The sequence below is a fragment of the Trachurus trachurus genome (assembly GCF_905171665.1).
Source record: "Trachurus trachurus genome assembly, chromosome: 12".
NCBI lineage: Eukaryota > Metazoa > Chordata > Actinopteri > Carangiformes > Carangidae > Trachurus > Trachurus trachurus.
Window position 1 is genome coordinate 11103982 of NC_139908.1, and position 20250 is coordinate 11124231.

Consider the following 20250-nt stretch of genomic DNA (forward strand, 5'->3'; position numbering starts at 1 on the left):
CAAGTTGTGTGTGTCGTGTGTCCTCACCTTCTATGAAGTCAGACGGCGCGTACACTTTGCTGGTTTGACTCTTCTCCGCTGCCGCTCGGCCGTCCTGCTGCGATGACGGCGTGTTGAGGCTGTGCAGCGCCATCTCCAGCACCTCGCCCAGCTCCTCCCGCTTGTCCTTCCTCACCGGCTTCTCCTCGGGGTGACGCGTCAGCCCCATCTCCAGCTGGTACACCCTCTGAAGGGTGAAACTCTCAAATGGCACCACCGCGTACTCACTGGGGAGCCTGATGCCGGCGGTCACTTCGGCCTTAGACAGCTGGCTCTTCAGGAACTCCTGGAGATCGGCCTGCTGGCTCTTGGCTCCCGGAGCGTCCCCGAGGCCGCCGCCGCCGCCTCCCTGAGCCCCGGCCTCCTGTCCCTCCGCCGTGCCCCCGGCGGCTCTCTTCAGACTCTCCTGCACGCCTTTCAGCTGCTGGCTGCGCTCCTGCAAAGCCTCCTTCAGCTGAGCGATCTCCCTCTTCAGGGAGGAGATGTGGAGGCGGTGCTGCTCCTCGCGCTCCTGAAGGAGCACCTGGTACGACTGGACGCCCGGCGATCCACCGCTCTGAGCTGGCCCGGCTCCGGCTCCTCCTGCTCCTCCTCCTCCTCCTCCTCCTGCCCCGCCGGCCCCGGCTCCGACCCCGGGCCCTGTGCCCCCCAGGCTGGGGTGATTGGGTCCAGCACGGGGCAGAGCGTGACTCAGCGGGGGGTCGTCGGAGTGCGGAGGGCTGCAGGTCATCACGTAGAGCAGCGAGAGGGAGCAGCAGAGCAGCACCAGCACGCCCCCAACACGGGACACCCAGGCTAGCAGTCCACGCCGCAACATCGCTGCAAGTAGCATCCAAACCCACTCCTCTGAGTTAAAGAGCCATCCACCCACACACACTCACACTCACACACTCACTCACACACACACAGAAATATCATGTAACCTCACACACTCCAGCCTCTATGATAAGAGCCCATTTGTGATTATGTTCCATCACCCAGTGAGGAGGCAGGCCACTTATCAGTGTGAGGTCATATAATCTGAATTAGGTCATTGCCTCTCCGCCGCCTTGTTTCATTTTAACTTGTTTTGTCATTGGCAAAATAAATGCACGACGCTCACAAGCTGTTAAAAAGCACCGTTTTCCCTTTTTCCGCTGGTGCAATTAGCTCCATGGTCAGCAAGACGACCGTCCCAGACGCTGTTACATCATCTATCACTCATATGTGACTCATCTGTTCGAATGCGTCTCAGTCAGTCCATCGTGTCCTCTTCCTGTCTGCGATTTCAAACGACTGGATACGAGGCTGCCTGATGCACTGAGAAAAAATGTTCTGCTCCATGTGAAGACGAATCCTTGTTGGTCAGCGGGGGTTTCTTCATGTTGTTTTCCTGACAACAGAGAGAGAAAGAGAGAGACAGACAGAGATGTTTTTGTCATTAGAGAGATATTCATTCTTCCCATCCTGACCTCCACTGTCTGACTCGGTCTCATTACCGTTAGTCGTGTTGCTCGTAACAAATCAGAAACATGCCAGACTGCTTTGACATGTTAGTTTAGGATGGCAAAGGGTTTGACTGCCTACGCCAAACTAAGCATTCCTCCAGGACTACAGCTCCTGGAAAACAATGTTGTCACTGATGTGTGTGTGTGTGTGTGAATACAAGGCTGTGTGTGCAAGGGTGTGTGTGTTTGACACTGTAGCGTTTGTGTTCAGTCAATAAACAGCAAAGAAACTAGGACATATACCTGTAACTGGAGTATACTATACACACAGTGGGTGAATGTCGTATCATACTGACAGACAGCTCACTATCGGTGTCCTTGCCAATTTAAAACCATTACGTTCATCTGGAGGCTTTTTTTTATGTGCTGTTTGAGTAACTCATACAAACATAGCAATTCCCAAATGAAGTCTCTCTCAAAGTTTATTTTAAACCCTTTGGGTGCAAAACTGTTTCTGTTTTGCTCCAGTTTCTTCCCACAATCCAAAGACATGTGGAGTAGATTAATAAAAAATAACCCATAGGTGTGATTATGAACGTCTGTCTCTCTGTAACTGTCTCGGTAGAGAGTTGTGCAACAGGATAGTAGACGACCTTGCAGAGGATGTGCCAGTATTGATAATGGATGGACTGAATTCAGCATGGGCATTAAAATGAGGCCATGGCCAAATGATTAAAGTTATATCACATAACCCTGGTAAAAAAAAAAAAAATCCAATGAACAGAATAACACTGCATGTGTTCTTCTCTGATCTTTCTCAGATTCTTTCTTGAGAAACACTGGATGAGTTTATTTCTTCAGGCCTCTAAAAATGTGAAAAATGATCTTATCTGAAATAGAAAAATCACCCTCATGGTTCACGACCACACTAAGGCCATAATCTGCAATGAGTGGCCACAAGTTTACATTTGCTTGTTTACACTGAACCAAACAAAGTGGCGTGACGAGTAATGCGACAGAGTGGCCGCCTGTGCTTTTACACAGATGTTCATACCTTTTAAACAAAATGTGGAACGAAGCGCATCGTTCCCAACGTGCTACAGCTTCATTTTTATGGGATCTGAAGCCAAAAAGTAGATAATGATGACCAAAAAGCTAAAATTGTAAGAGTTAGAGAGTAGATACTGAGTTATAACCTGCACCAGCGTAGAGAAGGTGAGTGACGCTGATGTGCACCTCGATGTGGATGTGAGTGAGCATATTTTCATGTTTTTTTTCTGGGTAAGTGGTGGAGTGTTTGACTTACAGTACATATCTGTAAATGTATCTCTGTGTATCAGTCCCGGTCTCTCTCGACTCCCCACACAGTCGGCTCTTTTACGGGGCTGCCAGAAGCCGAGCCGACTGAAAGGATTAGTATATGGCAGGAGTGAATACTGGACTGTGCTCCAACAGACGGCTGAATCAGGAAAGACAGGGCGTCTCTCCAGCAGGACCTCCGCTGCCGACTCAGAGAATGTTTGAGGTAGAGAGGGTGCTCGGGGAAAAGTGGGTGAGTGAGTTGAAGTGATGGGAGTATCATCCTTTCAATTACAGGAAAAATCCTCATGATGTCATTATATGAAGCCATAAATCCTCAGATATATGACATTAATGACATTAATGGTGTGGTGGAGGTTTAATCACTTTCTTTCTTTCACAAGCGGCTCTCATTAGTTTCGCAGCCATGTGATCGCAGCCTGGGAACCTCCTTTAAAATAATTACATCACCTCTCCCTGATGACTTTGACTTTCCCGGTTTCATGATTTCCTGTAACACACACACACACAGAGAGACACGCTCGCTCTGGTGCCAGGGAAAGTGACCACAAGCTATTCACACAAATGAGAGCATGCACTTAAGCTCTGACATTGTGAAGGTCAATTTCCCTTTTCATTGGGGAGCAAATGCACCACATTACATTTTTAACTACACCCGGCCTCTGATGTTTGCACTTACATACGGAGCACACAGTGACCCTCATCAACACGCCACAAAAAAACATTAACAATAACATCAAAATGTCAATTTTTATATGACAATGTTGGACTTTAATGCTGGGACATTGCTCTCTAAATATACACTGGACTGGAACACAACATTTAATGAGCTTATTATCTTAATAATAGCTTGTTTTCATTATCGGTTAGTCTGTTAATTATTTTTCCGACTCAGTGAATCAGCCAACCGGTCTCTTTTAAAAGAACCAATTAAAAAATATTATATCTGAATCATAAAAAATAAGTCTAACACCTTTCATTTGAGGATTTTTGTTACCTTCACACTGAGCTGCTTTTGCTATTTCAATCTGCTTTCACCCTCTCCTGGATTCATATTTAATGGGTGTGAGGGTGTGAATCCTTCAAACAATTAATTGACTATTGAAGGTGATTCATTCTCTGTTCAACTAACCATTTCAGAATCAATACAAATACTGATTTTATACATGGCACCGAACCAATAATGATGCATATCTACACTCGACAGCGCTGTATTTCATCTCCTGACACCGCTCGGGCGCACTGCTTTTAGAAGCTCCTGCCAAATATATCACAAACACAATAGGAGCTGATCCCGGCCCCGGCGAGGCAGTCCGTCTCTGCTGCTGTAAAGTTATGAGAGAGAGATTCATCACCGGAGAGGAAACTGGTGTGACTGAGATTTACGAGCAGAGACTCACAGTCAAACCACTGAGTCTCACCGGGAATGAATGAGTTGATTCAGCCCTGGTTATTTGACTCCCCGTGGGGATAGGTACCGCTGCAACACGGGAACACTGGCAGGCAGCTAAATAATCATGTTTGATTTTATTGCCGCTGGTGATGTCTGAACAGTTGTCTCTAATTTCCTGCTTTGTGCCACTGCAGTCGTGCCCTTGTAAAGCTTATCTGTGACATTTACCGAAAGAATGATGTGATATTTATATTTCTTGTACAGACACTGCATGAGGCAGTTATTATTTTAGAAATGATGAAGAATCCACAGTGACAACACAAACATGTCACACTGGCAGAGAATGAACTGCAATGAACTTGGATAAACTTAATTTAGCCCTATAGGCTAGTCAAACAGTTTGTCCTGTACAGTATTTCACCAGATAAAACTACCACTAACATCAGCCTCAGCTCCACTTTGTTTTGAGTAATAATTAGCAAACAACATTATACTAACATACTAAACTTTGATTGGTAGCTAATCTTAGCTTGTTGATGTTAACACATGTTGATGTTAACACATCAACAGCTCAAAGCATTGTTGCTTCAGAGATCCGCTAGCATCGATATTAGCTCATCTGACCACCTGCAACTTTATTACTCTGGTTCAGTCTGCCTACTCTAACTATTTTCTTTCAGTGAAAACCAAGGGGGGAGTTGTCGGTCTGATACTGTACATCCATGGTCTGAGAAGTGAAGCTCACTTCCGGGTTAAAAAAACTGCAATCCTCTCGGCTGCCACTGGGGGCTGGTACCAGAAGGCAGCAACTCTCCATAGACCCCCATGTTAAAATCGCCGATTTTACATCCTCAATAAACATGATCAAAGCCTGGTGTCATCACGTTTTTTGGTCTCAACCGATAGTTTCTACCCCCGCACATACTCTGAGGGGGGTGAATTTTTTTTAACTCTACCGTTTTACTATTATTAGGTTTAAAATTGTCGCAGAAACGTTGAGCGACAGGTCCGGAGACAGCTGCTTCGAGGCCAGTGGGCGGGTTCTCGGCTGGTTGACCCGTTGAGTTACCGCCTCTCCTCCAAATATGGAAAGTACACGACCACCAAAATCCAACATGGCGCTGTTCAGGCTGCCATATTTCAGTCACAAAAACAACTCCCCAAAACCAATGGGTGACGTCACGGATGCTACGTCCATGTTTTTTACAGTCTATGGTGAAAACACACAGTTAAACTGGCGAACAAAGTGGAGCCTTGAGCTGCCAAATGACCAGATGTTTCCTTCCTTCAGGAGATGGTGGAGACCAAAAATGGAGCAAAAAGGCCGTAAATATAGACTCTCAATCATCAGGTGGACAGAAATCTGACTCCAAATAAATGCTATTGCTATTCTGTATCTGAAGGGTCACTTGAGTTCCACTTTATCTCCACTATATGATATCTGATTATTGTGCAGAGAACCGTGTCAGACTTAAGCTGCATCCATGAACCACAGAAGTAAAGATTTCCAGTAAACCCAAACTGACACTGAGAGGAAATTACACCATTCAACTGTGACTTTTCGTTTGGCACTTCCCACAACACCCTGTCCTGACTTCACCCTCACTTTTTTTTTATTTCTTTTTTTTTTATATAATAATCATTTTACAGTACATTCACAGTTGCAACAGAGACAAAACTCACACACATAAAATTTAACAGTTCCTGTTTTCTCTGTGTGCAGGACTGCGACTTCCCTCTCGAACTGTGCGCCTGGCACCTGATAACAGTTTCCTGCCGTTCCTGCTTCGACCTTAACTCGTTCGTGTACGTGCACACAGCCTATAATCAAAGGTCCCATGTAACTCCTGCAGACTGCTTTGCATTATGCAACTTATATAATACATCTTCGTGCTATAGAAACAGTGTCACGCTTTGTTTACCAACAGCAAGAACCAAGGCAGAGAATACATTTCCTCCACTTCCTGAGATGACATAGCTGATAAATGTGTTTTCCTGCTTATCACATATTTCATTCTCTTAGCTAGAAATAGACACACAGCTATGCCGAGATGAGAGTGGGAGAGGGTCAGAGAGACAGAGAGATGAAATAAATAATCAGGCTGTCATAAAGAAGAGAAGAAGAGAGAGGAGAAAGAGAATGATTTAGTATTTGGCGGCCAGAGATGTTTCCAAAGCATAACTCTGCAGTGTCTGGTTCAGCCTCCAAAATCACTTCCTCCCCTCCTGCTGCAGCTTCTGCCCACAGGGCATTTGTGTGTATATGTGTGTGTGTGTGTGTGTTGATGTGGGAATATGTGTATGTTTGTATCAGTAGTACTAGTACTGAGTGAGGAGTGGGAGCTGCAGACGTCTGCTGTGGGAAAACAAGAAAGAATGAATTTCTTCTCAGTCCTACGCTCCATGTCTGGTTGGTTGACAGTCACACTGGTGCAGCAGAAATCACACACAGGTGACAGGTTATCGCTGCACTCCAGCCCACACAGGTCAACCTTTACATGTACCTTTGAATGTCTGAAGCATCTGAGAAAAAAAAAAAAAAACCTTGTGACCCCTCTCATCATGAAAAATGTAGCATCTGAGTCCTGCTGTCAGGTTTCTCTTTGCTCTCCGCTGGTGTTAAATATATTCAGGCTGAGTCTTAAAGAATAATGTATGCAGTAACGACATACAGTATATAGTCTTCTCAAATGCAAAAGCCATTTGCAGATGCATTAATTGAGTATGTATGAGAGAGTCTGCAGGAAGGAGAGAAAACAGACCGCAAACCATAGAGGAAATAGTCTGTATCTCTGCTTTAAAGGATCTTATCAGTGATTTTGCACATTTCAGCTCTCAAACTGCAAATTCTACACTTATTATATATATATTTTTACTAATGATGTTCAAATGCATGTTTAAGGATTCATTTATTTATTTTTTAATATACTGGCCCCCCCTGTTCCCGGAACCACTGTTTTCCATTCATGAAAATGTATTAGCAGACAAATGAAACTTACTTTAGTTCCTTTATAACCCATCACAGTGAACACCAAGTCTGTATTAAGTTTTGTCAGTGTTTCAGACTGATAATTGTGAGGTTATTCATTTTAAAGGAGTGCACCTCCCCCCTGATTTAGTGCTGCACTTCCATGATGTCGGCTGACTTTAAAAGTGAAAAAATTAGATAAGAATATATTTTATTATAGCCGTATATCAAGCAGGAAGCGGCTGATATGGTTTAACGATACTAAAATAAAAAAAGGCAGACTGATAACTCATATTTGGAACCAATGTGGGAAGATAAAACCACAGCTACAGTATGAGGCTGCAGTGTCCAGGTGTTGGTATGATTCTGTCCAGTCCATTTATATTACAGTGAGAACGCCAACCCCTAATGTCAAGTGTGTTATGGTAATAAAGAAGCTGCAGTACGTACGTAGCCTCTGTGAAGCCACAGCAGCTATAAGTGATACCAGCAATTACTGTGACTAGTCAGTGTGAGGAAGCTCTGTTTTCTACTGCATCTGTTCCACCATTGTTGCTTATGATATACCTGGAAGTAAAATAAACAATGCAAACACCATTACTGTGAATATAACTGAAGTATCATGTGGCCAGTTCATGTGCAACACATGCAAGGAATGTGACACTGAACCATAGTCTATGCTGTAGGTGCTGTATTTATGACAGCTCTACTGGTAACTGCTAGTGTCAGGTATAAATCCGGCATTAAATATTCAGATTGGTCCCATTTATCTCCAGAAACACTGAATCCTAAATTTGACATATGTAACACAGTTTCTTGACAACATACATTTTGACGCCTCACAGAAGGAAAAAGCACACGTCAGTTTGATAAGTGTATGTAAAAGGAAACTGAGGTAAAGTTTTCAAAAACGTCTGTATTTTTCCTTTCAAAAATGACTAGTCTGAAAAAGCATTACAGTGACTCTTTGTCAGACTATCTTTACCTGATAATTGAGCAGATATGACACAGGCTTTTTCTCACACTCCTCCATACCCATGAAAGATATGTCACAGACAGAGAAGCAGTGTTAAGTAAACCGATGCTGATGTGTAAAATGTTGCGAGTTCCCCTTTTAGGTGTTGAGTCAGTGGAACAGATTGAATGACATTATCCCACCACAATAATGTAACTTCGACCAAAATGAACACAGACTTGATGTTGAGCAAAGACGGATTACACAAGTAACACCAGATACACAAACACAAACACAAACCTGGAACAGTTGAAACATTTCTAAAGCTAAAACCACAGGCTTTGGCCCTTTAGAAAAATGTCAATTCTGCCTTTTCTTCCAACTCCTCATCTCTCAGCTGGTACATATCCATAGAGTACACACACGTCCATGTATGTTTATACAAGAGAGCATGGATGCATTACTCTTTTAAACAGCACCCCTCCTCCGTAACCTGCCCCTCCCAAACACATCCACTCGCTCTGAGTAAGTGGCCTCTGTGATCACTGCAAACAACCTGATAAACCACTGAACTGTTGACGTTTAAACTGGTCTCCATATACCGTCCGTCTCACCGCACCCTCCAGTATTTGTTATAGGTCAAAGACGTTAATGCGTTTACGTGCACGTCGGTCGGAGCGAATGTCAGGGCTTCTTCTAAAGACAGCTCTGTCTCAACCTGCCCTTCGGCCGTCTCACTGTAAAAATGAGGAATGTCCTTTAAGGGAAGAGGAGGAGAGGAGATGTAGAAGCAGAGAAGGAGAGGAGAAGGAGAGGAGAGGAGAGGAGAGGAGAGGAGAGGAGAGGAGAGGAGAGGAGAGGAGAGGAGAGGAGAGGAGAGGAGGAGATTAATTAAGATAAAATTTTAAAAATGAGTGGGAAAAAAAAAAGAAAAGAAAATCTGCCGAGAGTGTCAGCTGCTGTGCCCACAGATTACTTGAGGGGAGCTACTAAGCAGCTAGATTAGATATATGGTGTGAGGAGAAAATGAAGAGCGGAGGAGAGGAGTCAGCGTAAAGTGGGCATGTGGGAGGGGAAGAACGAGCGAGCACGCGGCGGAGAAAGGTTTCTTTGATGTCTCTTGTCCCCTCAGGTGATTCTCCCTCCCATTCATTAGGGGCCCGTTTCTCCGGAACCTTCCTGTCGACATGCCATCTGGAAGGCCCTTAAAAAAAAACACTGCGCTCCTCTACTTCACTACAAGTGCCCCGTGTTAACATTCGCCTCCCAACCACCCACCAGCTCGCTCTCCCTCCACCCACCTCCTCCTCCTCCTCCTCCGTCCTCCTCCTCCTCCCCTCTCCCTTTCTCCACGTTGGTCCTCAAAGCGTCTCATTTCTTCCCAGTAGTTTTGATTGTATCAGATGAAACTTTAATGGCCCCCCTGCGGAAAACGGCTCATCTCTACAGCAGAGAGAGAAGGATAGATAGATAGATAGATAGATAGATAGATAGATAGATAGATAGATAGATAGATAGATAGATAGATAGATAGATAGATAGATAGATATGTCCTCTGATTACATCACCATTTACTCTTACATCAGATCTAATGACTTTGTGTAATGTGTAAGGAGGAACTTGCAGTGTTGAATCTCTATCTGTGAAGACTGGCTTCTGTCAGGTGACAAGAAACTCCACTTCAAGCACCCTAAGTGCTAATGTTGCATCATGTCAGAAAGTCACTTTGTTCACACCAGAGCAAGTTTCCCAACTGCACAATGCTGCACAGTGACACATTAGCACACAATCCAGGTCACAGTAAATGACAATTAAGGGGTTTCTTGTTGTGTTTATCAGCTGATACAGTGCTATTGACCTCAAAAAAGCCAGCATCAGTCAGGCTAAAGAAGGAGCGCCTGTGGTTCGTTAGTGTTTGAAGACACAGCATCTGTCAGCCATCAAAGGCAACTTTCGCTAATTTCAATTCAGAATGAACAGTGGGGATCTAAAGCATTGATTTTGATGCTCTCAGCAGAGTCAAAAACAATCTGTGATCCACACAGAGAGATAAAGCAATGATGCCATAACAACCGCCACCCAGCTCCAACTGTGTGTCTGTGCAGAGAGAAGGAGAAATTAGTGGGCACTCCCTCATTCAGTAAAACACAATGAAAAGCCTCAACACAGTCCTGATTGGACACAGCTCATCATCACTGCATGGTTATGATGCAGTATCATAAATCATAGTTTGTATAAAGACACTCCCTTTGTCACATGCCTCCACGAGCCAACACTTATAAATAGCCGAGATGAGAAGAGATGGCAAAGAGAGCAAACAGCTGAGCTGGACACTAAAAACGACCAAATCCACAGTGTCCATGAGTAACATCTGCTTCATCTCGCCAGCCGGAGCCACTCAGCCTCCTCCACGCAGCGTCACGGCTGCACGTCTCCTCTCCACCTTTTGCAGCTCTCATCATCACTTGTGTAGCAACAGAGGTTCCTAGGCTTTATCCTACAGCAACGTTTGGCAAAGCGCCGCCAGTCCAGAAAGACGTTAATGAGAGCGAGCCAAGTTCAGACTCAGAGCCAGAGCTCATTTACTTCCCTCTTCTCACCGGACAGTGAACCACCACCATGCAGCGGCGGTTGCATTTCACAACTGCAGCCTGTCCTACATGCAAAGGTAAAAGCTCCAAGCATTAAAAACAACAACATAAAAACAAAAAAAAACGTCTCTTTGTAATGTTTTTTTTTAGAGCAAAAGCTGCAACTGAACCAGCTCCACACTCTGTTGTTGACAATTTATACTGATTTTACTTAAGTGGAATTGACAGTCTTCCCTTGAGGCAATACACCCTTCAGTGCCCATTTAATCTAATAGATTTTTTTTTTTCTTTTTTTTGTAAAGCGACATCATCTAGATGCGCAAAAAGGCAAATGTAATATCATCAGGGGTAATTTATCAATGCACTGCAGGGACGTTACATCAGCGCCGTTAAAATGTCACTGGGTAAATGTCCTAAAAGATTCTGTTATCTGATCTGTGAAACATGAGAACACATGTACACAAAGCGAGAAGGCACACACACACAAACACACACACACAAACACACAATTACACTCCCAGACTCAAAGGCACACACACACTACCACATCTAGGACACAGGCATTGAGCATCCTTAAGGGGGGCAACTTTATCTTCCAGGCACAGTCAGCACATATATGTCATCGTGTATCACATCATTTTCTCACTCACATAAGGTAAAGTAATGTAGACAGTGACTGTGTGTGTGCATGTGCATGTGTGTGTGTGTGTGTGTGTGTGTGTGTGTGTGTGCATGTGTGTGTGTATATTTGCTCCTTTCAAGTCCCTCTCCTCTATGCTTGCTAAACAAGCTCAAATCCTACATAATCTCCAGATTCATTCTTCCAATATGAGGAAAAACAAGTCTGCCAGCTCGCAAACCAAATATTTCAGGGTGCTAGGTTCCTGTTAGTGAAATGCACTAAGCAGGATTACAGCAGTTTTCCCTGATAAAATCTCCAGCCTGCTCCACTGTGCTTGTGTTGTGGACTATATGTGAGTGAGATGCAGAGGAACACTGTTGCAAAAACCTGCACTTTCACTGAGTGCATATAATTTTATTATCTGGGTCTACCCACTACAAATTATTGTGGGTGCATTTTTTTTTTACTCACTACTCCACCATGTTTTACTTTCATCTGACCCAAAGCATGACTCACACACTGTCATCCTGACTGGGCTGGAACAATATTTGCTGTTTTCATTTCTATGAAATGTGCCAAAAAATGTGTGTGTTCACTCACAGTGGATGAATTAAAAACACACAGAAAACACAAATTGCACCCACATTGTTTTTTGTGCCAATGTTTGTTCCCACTGTCAACATCTGTCTGCAAAGTGTGTTACTGTAGCCTATCTGAAGAATGCAACTTGATTTAATTATTGTTTATAGTAGTTCCTAAAAAAAAAGTGGGAGTAATAAGCATAAAGTTTTCAATGAGCAGGTTGACTGCAAAACAAACAGTAGACGCACTATTAAAATATCACTAATTCTTTAACAGTGCATGGTTGTATTGGCGGCTTACATCTGTACTGTACCCCGTTAACATGCCCTCTCACCCGGACTACTTACCCCCTGTTCTCCCGGTCGTCAGTTCAGTCCGTTCCTCCAGAAGAGCTGTGATTTTTTTTTTTGTCCCGGTGCTGCGGACCCGGTCCCGGTCCCGTCCTGCAGACCTCCACCGGTCTACAGACTACACTTGCGGAGCGCAGGAGCGGGTGTGAGCGTTTGTACCGCGGAGCAACGTGAAGTCCACCGGAGAGAGGCACAGCAACACCGGAAACAGAGGCTTTCTACTTTCAAAATAAAAGAACATCCTCGATGACGCTCGATGAAAATCCGAAAATAGCTTGGGCTTAGGCTAATTTACGCAAACTCTTTTACCACTTAATTTCATTACCAATAGCCTACACTGCTAGGTGATTTTATTTAATGAATGTTTGTGAATGTGAAAATGCCAGACAGTAGAAAAAATATTTAGCTAGCCTATTTCAAACAAAAATGCAAAGATAGGGGCCTACCGAGTGTAGAAGGAACTACAAACAAACTACCCTACTTGTGACGATCAATGAGTCCAACAACAACAAATTTTGCCCTGGGGAGGAGACCCCCCTGGTGGTTAATCAGCCAATGGCTTTTATGACACTGATTATGACTCAATAACCAGAGATGCAAGAAGCAAATACCATTATCATTTGAGAGGAGTAAAACATTTGTGTAGTTAAAGCAGTTTGGAGCACGAGGAGAAAAAGGCAAGTTTCCACCCCCACAGGTAGTTGATTATTATCTAGCTTCAACCTTCCCGTGCCTGATTGGACGGCTCTGTCTTCTCATAGGCTACATTAACAAAACAGAAGCCAGACGTTTTCTAAAAGTTTCTCCAAAGTTGAGGAGCCAGCAGAATTAAGGAGCACAAAAACACAGGTAGGCCTATCCACTTCCATCAAGGTGCGCGGGCTGATGACGCAACTCCTTATACCAGGAGGTAAGGCAACCTGTCTTAAAGGTACATTTCACAATTTTGACTGTTATAATAAAGAAATTAAAATGTCTAAACAGGCTATACGGGAATTTCTGGCCCCTTAAACGCAGCTTTTCAGTAAAAGAAAATGTCTTCGCTATGAACAAAGCATATTGCACTTTGAAAATGAGAATATGTGATTTGCAGTGGGAGGGATATGTAATATAGTCCTATTGCGCCATTTTATTCAGATCTATTGCCTTGCAAGAGAAAATGTTCTTTGCAATAAGGCAACATATAAAACATGGACACAATAATGAAGTCAGAACCCGGGAGGGATGGCTCTGTCTACAGCACAGCACAATGTAAGGTTCAAGTGTCTCATGTCATTGTGTTAACATACAATTAGTTTTTATTAGAGACAATAAAGAGTTACAGGCAATAAGCTGAATGTTACCCTTGTGCTGACTTTAGTGCTACTGCTTCATTGCCTGGGGTTTTGCACAGACCCCACCGCTGTCTGTCTTCAAATCTGAACTTATTAAAGCTCCATGTATAGATTTTTTTTTTAAAGTGGCTCTTACCTTCGCCACATCCTGGGCCACTGATGTCCAGCTTTCACTGTCAAAAAAAAAGCTGTTCACACTGCATTAAGCACCTGACACTGAGAGGAGACTACAGGCTGTAGGAGGACACTCCGCTGGGAGCTGACTCTGCACTTTCTCAGTTTTTCTGCAGACAGATCACTTGCTCACACTGCCATGTCTGAATCACATGTGAGTAACCAGGTTGACTATGTGTTCTCTCTGAAATATTATAACATGATCCAGATCCACACTGGGATAGATTATAAATGGGAAATGGATCATATCGTCTGTGTGCAGTAGCTATTTCCCCAGTTTGAAGATTGTAGGTTTAACAAAAGAATATGATCAGGATAATAGGATAATATCAGTTATAGTGGACACACCGTACCTGTTAGTTTGCCATTTCAATAATGTTTAGATGAATGCGTTTCTATCTAGTCTTATCCTAACCTTCTTGTGTAATTCACACTGGTATCACCTCTCATGGTGTAGATCCATTACTGTACGCACTGAAGGTTGCAGGACATAAAATTAAGATAGATGTTGTCTGAAATATTCATTTAGCCTATATAATAATAATAATAATAATAATGCTGGCTTCTCAGAACAAAACTTGATATGTTAAAATCAAGCAATGGAAGACCTAAAACATGTCTGATTTACCCTAAATCAAATTTTAAATAATATTGTATCATAAGAAAATGATTTTTCCAAGCACATTTTTGTTGACATTGTCAGAAATGTGTAAAATGTGTTATTATTGATGTCAAATTTAAAGATATTGCGCGACATGCTGTATCCATTTATAGATGAATCGGTATCTTATTTTGAAGGTTTTCCTGCAGTTTCCTGTTCGTCAACGCGTTGAGCTTGACGCTGGCGCTCCCTCCGTGCAGGTCCGCCGGTCCACCCAGCGCCCCGCCTCCCCCTCCTCCCTGCCCTCACATAAAGACAGCCTTGTTAGTTGCTTCAAGACACCGTTACAGCAGCAGGAAACACTACTGCCTTTCATTTGTGAAGCCGACAAGAAGTCCGACTGACTCCAAAATGTGAAGTCGACATACAGATCCGTCTTAATCTTCAGTGACCCGAGGGGTTGCGCTCTGCGGCCTCTCAATCAGGCAGCAGGCGGGAAGCAAATACAAACAATTAAGAGGAGCTGAAGTGAGATTTAGCCTACTCCATCCCATGTCACGTAGCCCATACTGTATATTTTATATCAGTCACGTTAAAGTAGCGTGACTCCTTTTACCATTACAATTTAACCTAATTAGAAGCTTTTAGCATCAAAACATAATGGTGGCACTGTACATTCAAAAATAGAACTGCAGTTAATCTGTGACCTTGAAGTGGCCATTCAGTGATTGTGTAGCAAGGTTTAATCACATGGCTTCCCAACTAGTAGCTAGTGTTGCATCAACATCATCTTATGTGCACATGTTAAAGTCAGATTTACCTTTTCATACTGGCATCAGGCCCCTGGACCCAGATATAGCCTATTAGAGATCCCCTGAAACTACACCTCAGAGAGGTCAATTTAGGTCAATTTGTGTGCGTTGTTGGGTTTCAGATGTTGTGTGTGTCATCTTTGGTGTCACTTTGTGGGTATTTAATGTCTCTGTGTCGTTGTTTTGTGTCTCTAATTGTCTGTGTATAGTTTTCATCTCTTTTGTAGCTGTTGCTCTTCGACTCGTGGAAGCGAGGCAGCCAACTACAAACATCTTGTGTTTCTTTGAGGCTGTTTTTTTTTTTCTTGTTGTTATTTTTAGTCCCCTCGTCAGCATTTTTCCCTTGTTGTTCTTGTTTTACATCTATTTGTGGTTGTTGGGTTGACTTTCCAACAAGAGATGATAAGAGTCACTTCACTGAGGCTCTGATCCCTTGGGCCTCTGGGCCTGTGCCCCGTAAGCCTGTTCAGTAATCCATCCATGGATTTAAAGGAAGGTGAATAAAAAGACACGACTGAATGTGAACAGTCTGCTAGTGTCACACTGTGCATTATAATTCTGCACAATGAAACATCCAAGTGTTGTAACAATAATAATCTTTACGCGAACTGGACTTTGAATGGTGCATCAAAATGATTCAACCCCCTAGATTCAATTGTGAGTGAAAATTACATTGTAAATTTTATTGATCGCACTGCTGGCGATATTTGTGTACACAATATCCATTCTGTGTCAAGTGTAGCACATGATTGGTGGGGTAGACTTGAGATAATTGAACATATTTTCATACATGACAATATAGTGACCCCAGATGGTGGATTATGAAACTGCAGCTCTGTGCAGAGACACAGCAGAAGGATAACAGGGTTCCTACACATTTGAAATTTCCAAATTCCATACTTTTTCCAGACTTCTGGGTAAAAAAATTTAAATAATTTGTGATATTTGAGTAAATAGTTGTGCATTATATAAAAAAATCATGCAATTAATCATTTGTTTTCATCATTCTGAATGTGTATGCCATTATGTAACCAAGTAATTTCCAGGAGATTGTAGCTAGGTATAATAGTGCATACAAAATAATTAATCCAGATAACTTCAGATAAGACCAAACGCAGATAAATATATTTCCATACAATAATTTCCATTTTCCATACTTTTCCAGACCTGGAAATGTATAAAATCAAATTCCATACTTTTCCATACTTTCCATACTTGCGTAGGAACCCTGGGATAATGATGCAAACTCGATCAATAAATCTCAGCGTCTACTGGGTCAAACACATTCACTCAGAGGTGCAGCAGACTCCTGCGGCTTTTGTTGTGTCTCTTAAAATGCCAATTTGAATTTTGTGCTTCATTTTCCGTCTTTCTCTTTCACCTTGAGGAGTTGCATCATTTTATTCTGCAATAAGCCGTGAGATCTGAGAGAGAGAGAAAAAGCTCAGTCTCTCTGTACATCCCTGTGAGACCCGCCGGTGATGAAGGACGACATAAACACACCTGACTCTACCTGAGGAGAACCATCATCCTCGGCTGAACGTACCCTGAGTGAAGCCTCGGGCCGTTACCTGGTCTGACACGGTGTTCTTTGAAGACGTGCAGTATTTAACGGCACACCGACCGAGCAGACAGGCCTATGCAGACTCATCACAATATCATAACGCGTGTTGGATGTTTGTATGTACAAAGTGATAACAGCAGCGTCAGCGTACACCGGGGAAGAAGGCAATTAAAGGCCCAAGGATGTGAAAGTGCTAGCACGCTGGAAACAATGTCCTGCGGGCTTTCAGCACCTTAATGAGACAAAAGGGAGTTATTCTGTTTATATGTTTACGCTCCTTGGCGCCATGACAGAAATGTTAGGTGACAGAGTAAAAATAAATAAATAAATCAGCATGAAAAAAGTCACAGAATATATATATTTTAATAATAACCAGTCTCAGCAACTCATAAAAAACAAAATATAAAAATAAACAGGCAGCTCAAAGTAGAACTACAAGTCAAATATATAGAAAGGCAAGCTCTCCGTAAAGAAGCTATGTTACGTATTGAGATTTACCTGTAGGTTTTAATTAGTGCACTAGCTTATAGAGAACATAAGCAGATAGGAAACTACAGTGTCTATAGAGCAGAGCCTCTTCCACATGTGAACCACAACAGACACGCCTGAGGTTTGTCTTAAATGCATAGGATGGTTGGTTTTGAAAAAAAAAAAAAACCTCATCAAAGCATAACTGTTGAGCAGCTGAAGCAAAGTCTTGTGTTTCTCTCTCATTTTGTTTAATTTAAGGATTTTACCATAAAGACTTGACTTTGGTTTTGCTCAGCGCTCTCTGTGGTTCCTTCAGCCCACCTGCAAATAATGGGCTGACCTTGTTTTAACCCTTAAAGTTCTGAAAGATCTCTGCAGCGTCCAACCAGGTCCTGAAGCAGGCCAGGCCTCGGTCTCTGATCTGCTTCCTGCCCTTGTCCGTGATCACGTCACCGTTCTCCTTCACGATCACCAGTTTGGGCACCGCTGTGATCTTGTAGCGCTGCTTCAACTCACTGAGAGAAACATGGAAGAGAGAGAGACAAGGATGACACATTTACTATAAAAATAACTATATGCATGACAGTGAAGTCCATTTACTCATGCACAGTACTTATGCAAATCTGAGGGACTTCAGCATTTACATTTTCTGCAACTTTTGTACTTAATTTCCAGTTTAAGGAGGATTATTGTGTAAATTTTAATACATCGAATCTACAGTATGTAACGGATGAAAAGTCTTGTGTAAAATGCTGCAATGAACATATATGGTGAATGACTCAAGATAAGCCCGACCGCGGCCAGCTACAATATTTAAATGCTGACTATGCATTAATGCAGTGGTAATAATTATGTGTTTTATATTAAAATAACTGGGCCACTTCTCCAACACAGTGAGATCTCTTACTTTCATAGTGCAAGTAAAGTTGACAGTAGTGCAACACAAAACTATATATTCACTATTACTGATCACGGTATCGGTATCAAGTAACAACTGTTTTCATTATTGACTACTCTGTATTTTAAGTCAAAATGTCTAAATGGCTGTTATAGGTCATTAGTATCAATCCAAGCTGAAACTATTAACAATTAGTTATTCAACTGTAAATAAATAATTATTTTGTTCACTGTCAATAGATTCACTTATTTCTTAAGCATATGTCCCAAAAGACACTAACTTATAGCCTACTCTATCTATTGAGATTTCCATTTCCATTGAGATAATTAATTAATAAAGCAATTATCAGCAGATTAATTTATAATTAAAATATTTGAGTTAATAATACTCACAGACACTAAAGGGGTCAGTGTTGGCTTCATAATGTCTCTAACACTTAAAACCTGCACCTTTACCTGGCAAACACCTGATGTGCAGGACTTTCATTGTGGTATTAGCCTATATTGTGGTATGAGAAGAAAAGGAAAGATTCAGTCCAATTTAGGACTCAGGACACTCAGAGGAAAAAAAAAAGAGAGAGATAAACTTTTCAAGAAGTAGAAGATTAAGATTGAACAGATCATTGTCAGTCACCTGGGAGACTCAGCTGTGGGAGGAAGTTTTGTCTGTTCTTCACTAAAACCTCTCTAATCCCTGAGAGGGTGACCCTCATAAGCATTTTACATAAGCTGGAGCACTGCAGTCTAATAAGCTGGAGAGACACAGTGGTGTTAAATCCTAATGAGATAGACGGCAAATAAAGCGCAACTAATTTGACACATCGAGTTAAATAAAGTTAAAATAGACGCCTAACAACTTAGACTTTCCAATACTAACTGTTTGTAGTCATCCGTCCAGGGCAGAGCGAGCCAGTCTCCGTGCATGTCATGGTAATATTCAACCATGTCATCGCTCGTCTTGTCTGAGGAGACAAAAACTATTTCAAACTGAGCCGGAGGTTCACCCTCCTCCACCAGCTCCGTGTAGAAATCACACAGGATCGGGGTGAAGTCCCGACACGGCGGACACCATCCTGCAGAGAAGTAGATCCCCACCACTTTATTCCTCAGCGCCTCCTCCGGATCCACGATATCCCCGTCTTTGTTGAGGAGATTCCGCCCGGTGAACACCTCCACCATGTCGGCGGTGCACCACTCACACTTCACGGTAAAAAAATAAATAAAATAAAAATAAAAACAGTCCCGGAGGTTTGACAAGTCTAGTGTTTTATCTCATTCTTCTTCCGGTTAAGTTTTAAACAGCTCGACGCTGGTTCTTCTGTGACACTTCGCTTTACTTTCCTTCAATGTTTACGTTTGAGTCAAAGCTACTTACAGCCAATCCCGGGTAATCACCTGTGGACCAATGAGGAGGACACGAGGGGCCGGTGTTGTGGCTCGTTAACCACGTGGGTTTCAGCAGGGGCGAGAGAGGGAGAGAGAGAGAGCAGCGGCTGTTTCTAATCATCAGGGACGGAGCAGCAGCAGCATCACGACACTTCATAACACTTTCAGGCAGTACACCTTCGCGCATGCGCAGATCTGTTTGTCCTGAGCGTTTTCTTCTTTTGGATAAGGTAGGCCTATGTAAAATTCTGTGAAAATCAGTCAACTTAAAATTGTAACCAAAAATAAAATATACAAACTATAGCCTACATATACAATTTATTAAAAAAAATAAATAAATAAATAAATAAATAAATATATATATATATATATATACAAACAATTATGTAATAAAGAAATAACTAAACAAACAAATAAATAGCCTACATAAGAAAAATGAATAGGCAAACTCAATAAAATAAGTTAACTCATTCATTAAAATAGTCGCAAGAATAACATAAAAAAGCAAAAAGCATTAAAGGGGACATATTATGCAAAACTCACTTTTTCATTGCTTTAGTATGTGTATTTGCTTATCCAGAGTGCCTCTTCACCCCTTAAACGTCAGTTTTGACAACTAGGTCAACATTTTGTAAACTGCCATAGTCAGAAAATGTGTCTCTTAACAAGCCGTTTTAATTTTCACCCGGCTTATTACATCACAAGCCGGGTGATGTGAATATTCAAGCCCTCGCTACCATGGTTACCTCGGCTACCAGAGCGAA

The 20250-nt window shown here is 42.4% G+C and overlaps 2 protein-coding genes across 2 annotated transcripts in view; both read right to left on the reverse strand.

Moving 5' to 3' along the window:
* The window catches only part of csgalnact1a (chondroitin sulfate N-acetylgalactosaminyltransferase 1a), a 31186-nt gene extending 18804 nt beyond the window's left edge, over positions 1-12382 (reverse strand). The window contains exons 1-2 of the mRNA XM_083982968.1: positions 12245-12382; positions 28-1411 (exon numbers count right to left, since the gene is read on the reverse strand). Of these exons, the coding sequence (XP_083839094.1) occupies positions 28-871 (844 nt within the window). The 5' untranslated portion in view covers positions 872-1411; positions 12245-12382. The remainder of the gene's footprint in view (positions 1-27; positions 1412-12244) is intronic.
* A 4697-nt stretch (positions 12383-17079) lies between these two features.
* nxnl2 (nucleoredoxin like 2) lies at positions 17080-19534 on the reverse strand. The gene is made up of 2 exons (XM_083983477.1): positions 18978-19534; positions 17080-17718 (listed from the first exon to the last, which is right to left on the reverse strand). Exons 1-2 carry the CDS (start codon positions 19277-19279, stop codon positions 17550-17552), a joined length of 471 nt encoding a protein of 156 aa, XP_083839603.1. The 5' UTR covers positions 19280-19534; the 3' UTR covers positions 17080-17549.
* Between the last annotated feature and the right edge of the window lie 716 nt (positions 19535-20250).

Coding starts and splice junctions, on each gene's coding strand:
- nxnl2 (XM_083983477.1), bottom strand. CDS start 19,279: ATGGTGGAGGTGTTCACCGGGCGGAATCTCCTCAACAAAGACGGGGAT. Junction 17,719..18,977: donor TGGACGGATGACTACAAACA/GTTAGTATTGGA, acceptor TGTTTCTCTCAG/TGAGTTGAAGCAGCGCTACA.